We start from the raw sequence: 9,168 nt of genomic DNA, 5'->3' as shown, positions 1-9,168 counted from the left end.
TCAGGATGCAGTGAGGGTCTGTACAAACATGTCAGCATTGGTGGATAAACATTTGGACTTACAGCAGTGTGCCCACATGGACAAGAAGGCCAATGGTACCCTGGCTTGTATRAGGAATAGTGTGGCCAGCAGGACCAGGGAAGTGATTTTTCCCCTGTACTCAGCACAGGTTAAGCTGTAGCTGTGTCCTGTTCTGGCCCCTTAATTTAGGAAGAATGTTGAGATACTYGATCACGTCTGATGAAAGGTCTGGAGCACAAGTCCCATGAGAAGAGGCGGAGGGAGTTGGAGCTGTAGAGCCTGGAGGAAGCTCAAGGGAGACCTTATCACTTTCTACCACTCCCTGAAAGAAGGTTGTAGCCAGGTGAGAGTTGGTCTCTTCTCTCAGACAACCAGTGACAGGACAAGAGGAGAATCTTAAGCCACACCAGGGGAAGTGTAGGTTGGATGTTCATTAGTTCTTCACAGAAACAGTGACAGAACATTGGAACAGACTGCCCATGKAGGTGGAGTCATTGTCCCTAGAAGTGTTTAAGAAAAACTGGATATGGCACYTACTGCCATGGTCTAGTTGACAACGTGGTATTAGGTCATAGGTTAATTGATCTCAGAGGTTAATTGATCTCTTTCCAACGCAGCTGATTCTTTGATTCCGACAGCATAATGGAGCATGTGGATGCCACCGCTGGAGGAGTGAAGCACTGGCACGCACGAGAAGCAGGGACAGCCGCCCGCTGGCCCAGCAGTGGTGCAGTCGAACACTGTGGGCAGGGGGACAGGAACCACCTCTGGCTATGGCGGGTGACCCGGAACGCGGGGGGTCCGCGCGGCTCCCGACGGGAGGATTCCAGCGCCAGCCTTCAGGCCCGATTGAAAGACAAGCCCGGGCACAGTCCTCCTCCGTGGGGGAGGACAGGTGGGGCTGCGTGGGGAGAAGCCGAGACATCCGTAGGGTGAAAGACGTGGGACACAGCCCGGCCGGGCCGGATCGGGCGGAGTCTCCGCCCGCCCAGAGCCGCCGGGRCRGCCCGGCCCGGCCCCGCCCCGCCCCGCCAGGACGGCTCGGAAGGCATTCTGGGGCTTGTAGTCCCGTGTGACGCCGTCCCGCCTCTGGCTGCGAAACTACGACTGAGTGAAACTACAACTCCCGGCGGGCGGAGGGACGCGCCTCGAGTGCCGTGTCCGAGCCCGCACGGGGCGGGGGCTGGTCCCGCTAGGTCGGGCCGCGCGGGCGGGGCTTCTCCGTGCCCGTCGTTCGCTGGCGGGACTCGCCCGCCCTCGGCCCGGCAGCGGGAACGGGAACGGGGCGAGACGYGGCCGCCGCCCGGGGCTGCAGGCACACACCGCTCGCGGCTCAGCGGAGCGTGGGGCGGGGGCGGCGAGGGCTGAGCGGGGGGCGGCGGCAGCGGGAGCGGGGCTCCAGCGCGGACACCCGCTGCCCGGCTCGCTGCTCTGCGCCTCTACCCGGCCGGCGGGCGGCTGCCTGCGGGGAGGTGGYGATGGAGAAGAGTTAGTGCGGTCACCGCGCTCCAGTGGCCGTGGAGAGGGCCGGGCCGGGCCGGCTGGTGCGTGGGACCTGCTGCCCCTTCGCTGAGGAGCGGCTGAGTGACCGACSGGCCGAGGGCGGTGGAGGGTGCGCGCCTGTGTGGTCCCGTCCCCCGCCGGCTCCTCCCGCGGGCGGGCGGGCGGCCGGCGCTGCGGTGGTTACCGCCTCCCCCTGAAAATGAAGAGGTGGTGGCAGCTGCTGCTTCGGGGTTTGGCTGCCGGGGGGAAGCCTGGATAGAGGCTCGTAAAGAAGGGTGAAGAGAAAGTCGCCGCTCTCCGGTTCGCGAAGGGGGAAGCCGGGCGTTTGTCTCGCCTTGCTCCGGGGCCAGAGCACAGCGAAACCAGGGACGCCGGCGGGGAGCCGCTCCTGTGCGCCGGAGGAGGGGGCGGGATGCGGGGGGGGGCCCGGCACCGCCGCGGGCCGTGGGCGAGAGCCTGCGGCGGGGCGGGGTGCGAGCGGCCGCGGCGGCGCTGAGCCGGGCGGCGAGGATGGTGCGGGGAGGGAGAAGTCCTGGCAGAGATATAGCGGCGGCGAAGCCTCCCTGTCCCCTGCCTCCCAACCTCCCTCCCGCGGGGCCGAGGCGCTGRGGAGCATGAGGCGGCGGCGGGGACCTGTTGTGTAGGGGGAGGCGCGGGCTGAGCGGCGCGGCGGGCAGGGAGGATGAGGAGGACCTGCTCCCGAGGCGCTGGTGTGTGTCGGCGACCGGCCGTGYCCCGGGCTGCCACGGGCTCGGGAGAATCCCCTACAGCGGAGTGCTGACAGGGGAGCCCTGCGCCCCTAGGTCTGCGCGGAGCGGCGGCCGCTTCCCGCTGGACTGCGGCTTCAGGAAGACGAGAGCTTGAAGTGTTCTTCGGAAGCTGGAGTTGCAGCCTGGTTCCTTACTTGCCTTTTTTTTTTCCCCTTTTCTTTCTTTTTTTTTCCTCCCCTCCCCCTTAATGATTTGTTTCGCGTGTCTCTCGAGGGAACGTCTTAGGAATGGTCATTTTTAGCAGTGGAATCTGCTGCGCAAAGGAGGATTATAACAAATCTCTATGAATGATAGACTCGATTACTAAACCTTGCCTTGACCAACCTTCTGACCCTCGGAGAGAACTCTCAGGGTGTGCGTGGGAAGGAAAAAATTCTTCCCATTTGAAAATAAACTTGAAAAAAAGACTATTTTTTTTTTTTTGAGAGCCTAACTTTTTTTTTTTTTTTTTTTCTTTCTTTTTGTCCTGTTTTGTGATAAGTTGTTTTTAAAAGGATTGTCCTACGTGGTTGTTTTGTAACTGGTGGAGGAAGGAAAGATCCCTCTCAAGCATTTCTGATATGACAGCTGTGGTTTCTGAAGAGTTAAGTGGTGTTTGCATGATACACCTATTGCTAGTCTGGTAGCAGACTTTCATCGTATTATTTGCTTTTTTTATTAACTGGAGCTGGTGGAGAGGGCTCTCTCGGTCAGAAGAATATTTGCACTTATATATTTGTATATATTTTTGGTGGGGTTCTCCCCACATTTTACGCTTTCTTGATGACTCCTGGAGGTGGTAGTGGGCCCATGAAAGACTGTGAATACAGTCAGATCAGCACACACAGCTCTTCATCTCCCATGGAGTCTCCCCATAAGAAAAAGAAATCAGTTCCCAAGAGAAAATGGGAGGTTTTTCCTGGAAGAAACAAATTCTTCTGCAATGGGAGGATCATGATGGCTCGACAGACTGGAGTCTTCTACCTGACTCTTGTTCTCATCTTGGTCACCAGTGGACTCTTCTTTGCGTTTGAGTAAGTGACTTTAATGTCTTTGTATATTCCTTGCCCTCCTCTGGCTATTTATTTTCTGTCTGAAAGCAAAATTAACATTTTTATTTATGAGAGAATGCTAACTGAATTCCACTAATATTGGTTTATATAATTGAAAATATGATCTGATAAGATGCTGAGGGGTGCACAGTACAGTTTGGGTTATCATATGCTGGAAAACTAATGAGGATTAAGGTTGAAGTGCTTTTATAATCACAGGCTTCCAGCTCTTGCTGGTGTTGCAAGAGGAGTGTTGCAGATTTGGGATGACCAGGAAATGATGTAGCTCGTTSTCTGTCAATTACTCTGAGAATCAAAACTGGCACATGCAAAAATACTGACTCTGTCACAGAACTGAATGCAAGAAAAGCAGTATCTTTCATTAGTTTATGAATTAAGCATGGGGTTTTTTTTTTTTTTTTTCTCTTGCCATCATTTAGTAGCTTGTGGATGAGAACTTGAAGTGAGGAGAAAAAAGAAAGCTGTACAATTTTACATGTACCTAGCTTTCCACCACTAGGTAACAGCATTACTTTCTCTTTGTGCTGGTAACTTGTATGTGAGTTTAGTCTTAGTTTAAGCTACATTTGCTTTGGCAGTTTGGTCTGTATTTTTTTTTAAAAGCAAGCTTATGGTATACTTCTAGGGTTTATTTTCTCTSTTGCTCTGGAGTCCTTTTCATCTATATCAAGTGAACACACAGTGACAGCAAATCAAATATACTGATTTTTACACTTATGTTGTAGTAGTTAACTACATATGGCAGTAAAGAATTAGGCACTTGAGATGAGCAATAAGATTTGACTTTTATTCTTTTTATTTAGGAACCAAATACAAAGATGTTTACATAGCTACAGAACTTTCTATAACAATAATTATGTTAAAGGGTTAGTGGTACTTTACCTGCTTTAAATCATTGCAGTTTGACTTGTGGCAGGAAAATATCTCCAAATTACTTCTTTCTGCARTAAGAAATAATATTTATAACTAAGTTTTGGTGCTGCCTCTGGAAACTGTTTTGCTAAGTGGTACGGTTGAAAAACAAAGGTCATTCATTACTTGGTGTCTTCAAGCAAGAAGATAGGGACATTAACAAACYCTAAATTGTAGCTGTTAAATGGAGATCACCTTAACAATAGTGGTAATAAAGAAAGTAAAAATGCTCAACAGATAACCAGTGGCTAAATGTGTATGTGAGCTCAGTGGATGAATTGCCATTCATGGGCTCCAGATTACTTTAGATGGGTTTATGAAATGTAAACCTGCAGACATGAAGCTGCTTGAATATAATTTGAGAAGTTGAAGTAGCACATTTGATGGTGTCCACACTGAAGTGTGTTTACTTCCCTGGTTTTACAGGGTATTAAAGGTGTAGCCTGATAGTATTGCATCAGGACTGGGTGCTACTCTATTCTGTTTGTCATGATTAAGCTTTTGGAAGGCTTTTCTGTGTGGGCTGACACTTGTATGTGCAGTCTCATCACCTTAAGCACAGCTTCTGAAGGCTACTGGACTTCCTGCAGATACCAAAACAAATGTAGGATTGAAACTGTTTTATAATCAGGATTGTAAAACTGATTTATTAAGCCACCATTTGCAATTTATTTATATGTTTTGACACTTTGATCTTTCAGAGATAAATTTTCTTTGCAGCTAAAGCAGGATGATCTGCTAGCTGTTCATCACCTTCTGATCTCATCTCTGCTGTGAGCTGCATGCTCTACCAGAGTTGAATTCTGCAACTTCCRTCATGTCTTTGAGAAAATTTGCAGTGTAACCGTATGTGATTGACGAGACTTTTAGTCAAGCATTTTAATATATAATTGGAGCTKATTTCAAGTCTCGAAGCAGGGAGGAATTTTGGGCTTTATATAATACAACTGAATAAATTCTGTGTGTGTGTGCTGGTATTGAGTCATTCTTGTATCACTTGCACTCTCCTAAGGAAAATCAAAGTAGAGGGTGGCAATGATATTTCATTTTATAATGATAAGGTAGATTTTGGYCTTTAGAAAGCACTTGCATTGAAAAATTATTACTCATCTTCTGAAGGCTAATTAAAACCCAAATYGAAAGAATAGTGAGAATAGTGTTCAGTGTGTTTGTGATGTTTAAACTGCAGAGGATTGTCAATGTCAGAAAAAGAAGGGAGTCTCTTATTGAAGAGTGTTGCTTTGAAGCAGTTTCTACTTGTGTTTATTTGTAGTAGTGTAAAGTTACTATTTATTGATCAGTGATAAAATCCTGAGTGTTTAAGTGTCATTGCCATTATTGGCTGATTTGTTTATGGGGCTTCTTATTAACATCCATTAATTGAATATGACAGAAATGTCTTGCAGTCCTTTGCATATACATGTGGAGCAGAGTGGTTTTTAATTGGGCATGTGTGTGTCTGAAATGTAAGGTCAAATTGCCATTGAAGAGGAAGGTACTGTGTATGTCGTGGAAATGGTTTGGTCTTTTTTTTTTTTTTTTTGCTACAGTGGAAATAAATTATTTTGTTCCCTTTGGTTTTGGCAACTTGAAAATAAGTATTCATGGTCCAAGTCATTCCCTAGTTAGAGGCAGAGAAAGSGGGAAGTAGGAGAGATTACTTTGACAGCTAATTCCTTGAAAATCGTCATGTTAACATAAAGCATTGTCCTTTATACTTTGGCTTCGTTTGTTCCTTCAGTGTGATTTCCCTACCTTTGTTTTGTTTTACTCTTGTCACCCATGCATCCAGATCTGCATCTCATGTGCTTTGGACTACTCTCCAGGGAAGACGTACATTTCTCTGAGTCAACAAATCCTTGGTCTCCAAAAGCAAACATATGTCATACATCTTCACCTGTATAGCTTTTGACATTGAGTCATGCCTTTGTAATCTTTTGTATCTTCATATTTATGCTTTTGTACTTTTTTYCCTGCCTACTTTCTCCAGCTCCTGYTTTCAGCTAGTTTTATTTCTTTCTATCTGTTGACTTTTATCTCTCATGTACTCAAAGTGCATCACCACTTCTTCCTTTTATCTTTTCACTATTCTTTTTCACTTTCAAAAGAGGTAAGCCAGAATTTGCCTGAAAGAAAAACAACAAACCATGAGCTTTCAAGCAGGTAAAATATTTATAAGTCCTGCTTCCCTCCYCTTCCAAAGGGAGAGAATGCAAATAACAAGCAGTTTTATTTCTGTAATTTGTCTGTTAAATGTAACATGAATGATTGCAAGCACTTTTGGGTCCTAAGAGGGATGCTATTCTGAGTTGTTCTTAAAGATTATACCTATTTTAAATTGCTCAAGATGAGATGCCACATAATACTGATTCTGTCTTTAAAATTTGGGTATGTTATTTTACCTTGAAACATATTCCTAACTGTAATCCTGAGTTATTTAGCTGTTTTTTTCTTTTTTTCTTGTAAATTTGGCCTTGTGTTGCATTTTCTTTTTTTCCTTTGCCTTGCACCATTACACAGATATATATATTTTTCTAAACTATTTAGCACTCATTTATCAAAGTAGCTRCCTGTAAAGCTCAGAAAACAAATTCCTCTCCCCAGAATAAAGATAGCATCTGTAAGTGAAGGGCGGACTGTTTCTGTATGTTGCCTGTTCAACYACTGTATTTACATGTATGTAAAGTCCTTTATTTGTGCAATGGAGGCAGAACTAACATGCTGCATACTTACTGCACTTAGCTAGGTATACATATTCAAAAGAAATAAGAGCCCTTATGCTTATGGTCATTAGGGCTCCTATTTCTGTAGGTTACAGGAAAGCAAAATGGAGGCTGAATGACATATTTAACACAGCAGAGTTTGTGAAACAAACTTCTTGTGGTAAAATGGCAAATCTTGTGTGGATGTGAGTTCCAGAGYGGTGGTGGACAATCTTGGCTGTGTTGCTGCTGTGAGTTCATGCTGCCTCTGTGCTCCCTTCCCTCTTGGACCTCACTGGGCAGGTAGCAGGAAGGAACATGTCTGCACCTGAGATGCTTCAGCTCAGGCAGGCAAATTAAACTTCCCATGAAACGTGGGTTTAAGTGAAGATGCCGACTGAACTGAATTGACTCAGGCATCGTCATGTTTTCTTCTGTCAACTCATTTGCAGGGTGAGTGGCCCTGGAAGAAGGGTGAAGCAGATGGTAGAATGCTGGAAGGGCTGAGGCAGTGCAGCTTTTTTCTCTGTAAATGTGAATCAGAGCCCTATCACTTCTGATACCATTTGACGCTTGCACTGATTCAACAAGCTGGAGGGTTTTTTAGTTTGTTTATTTTGAGCTAATTAACACTTGATTTTTAATTTTTTTTTTTTCTGTGAGCATTTGTGTAATTKCGTTTTCTTGCAAAATATGGATGCTGGAAAATTATTTAAACTGAGGCTGTTTATGTGCATACGTGTGTACAAGCCATTGATTTCTATGCTCTTGCAGTTGCTGGCAACCTGCTCCATGCCTCCCACTTTGAAAACCAGTGTGACTGGAGGACATTCATGAGTCACACTTTCTGATGCTGTGTAGAATGTTCAATATTGAACTTCTGTGGCAAAGTGGTGTAACTAGCTGCTCACTGCAACAAACCTCTATGTGTAAACACTGATGTCAGTAAGCTGAGCGTTTTCACTGTGGTATCAACAACCCTTCTCATCTTATGCCAAGTGTTTTCTGCTTTTGCAAGAGGTGGATTCTTAGTATGAGGTTGTGTTCTAAGTAGGTGGAATGTTCTTCATCTAATAAGCACCTTCTTCCTCTGTTCATAAGACGAGTAAGTTACTTGCATCTCTCGATGACCATGTCTTTAAAGTACAAGTTCCTTGGAAGAAAGTGCTGCCAATCAAACTTCAATCCGACTGCTAAAGGCTGCTGTAAAATTATAGGACATTTCCTGTTGAAGATGTCAAAATGGATTTTAAAGCAAAAAGCATAGTATACGAACTAAAATTACTGTTCAACAAGACAACTGCATCCTTTTCTACATGGGAGGCAGTCACTGCCTAATTGTGCATAGTGACATAGGCGAATGCAGTGTTGAGTAGGTGTTATTGTCTCCCAGGTTTTTTTGTGCTGTTTTTTTTTTTTTTTTTAAACCTGTCACTAAATTTAAACCAGAGGAATATCATTATTCCTTATTTTGCTGTATTACACATCTCTGATAACTTAATGAAAAAGGCATGGAATGCAGTAAATCTAATCTTTAGGACTTACATTTTGTATTGACCAAATGGTACCTTCACTTTCTAAGGAACAGTATGCGTTTCAAGCAGAAGTTTATTCTTTGCACTTAATTGCCCTGAAAGTATTAACTGTCAGAATCAAGTATCTCTCATGTACTAAGTATATCTAATACTTCTTTCTTGTTGAGGGACTTTTCTTTCCTTCATTGCAAAAGAGTTTGCATAATCTTCTGTTTCCCAGTGATCTCAGCAAGTCTTTCTGCTGAAGTATCTCCCTGGCCAAAAGAGAGTAGTTTGGTGCTACTATATTTCAAAAATAGCACATCACTGAGCACGTATGTCAGTTTAAACTTGTAAACCTGCATTGAAATTATTTTGTGATATAAGCTGAAATCCTTTCACCCAGAAGTGAACTAATGGCATTTGATATTAAGACAGGCACTTCTGTTTTTCAAGGCTAGGTCTATTTGTGTGGAAATGGATAATGATTAAATGCTTTGTTTTTCATGGTACAATTCTGTGAGGAAAACAGAAGGAAGGATAACCTCTCATGCTTTTAGAAGTCGTGTCTTCTTTATTTCCCCTGAAACTGCAGAAACTTTTAATGGTTTTGTAACACTAACCCGCTTTCCAAAACATCTGTTAAACAGCTTTTTTTTTCTTTATGAGGGTGTTTGGTTTGTTGGTTTTTGGT

The 9,168-nt window shown here is 44.8% G+C and overlaps 1 protein-coding gene across 4 annotated transcripts in view; it reads left to right on the top strand.

The window, feature by feature from the left end:
* The first annotated feature begins 1,968 nt into the window (after positions 1-1,968).
* ZDHHC14 (zinc finger DHHC-type palmitoyltransferase 14) overlaps positions 1,969-9,168 on the top strand; it is a 94,224-nt gene continuing 87,024 nt past the window's right edge. For 2 of the 4 annotated variants that reach the window (XM_057364858.1, XM_057364860.1), the window contains exon 1: positions 1,970-3,307. In XM_057364858.1, the coding sequence (XP_057220841.1) occupies positions 3,057-3,307 (251 nt within the window). In that variant the 5' untranslated portion in view covers positions 1,970-3,056. Of the gene's footprint in view, positions 3,308-9,168 lie in introns of all 4 variants that reach the window. The other 2 variants (XM_057364857.1, XM_057364861.1) reach the window with 2 other exon arrangements.

Source organism: Malurus melanocephalus, unplaced genomic scaffold (genome assembly GCF_030028575.1).
Source record: "Malurus melanocephalus ecotype Western Australia unplaced genomic scaffold, MMel_1.1 scaffold_43, whole genome shotgun sequence".
Taxonomy (NCBI): domain Eukaryota; kingdom Metazoa; phylum Chordata; class Aves; order Passeriformes; family Maluridae; genus Malurus; species Malurus melanocephalus.
Note: the sequence above shows the minus strand (reverse complement) of the source record. Positions and strands in the feature narration are given on the sequence as shown.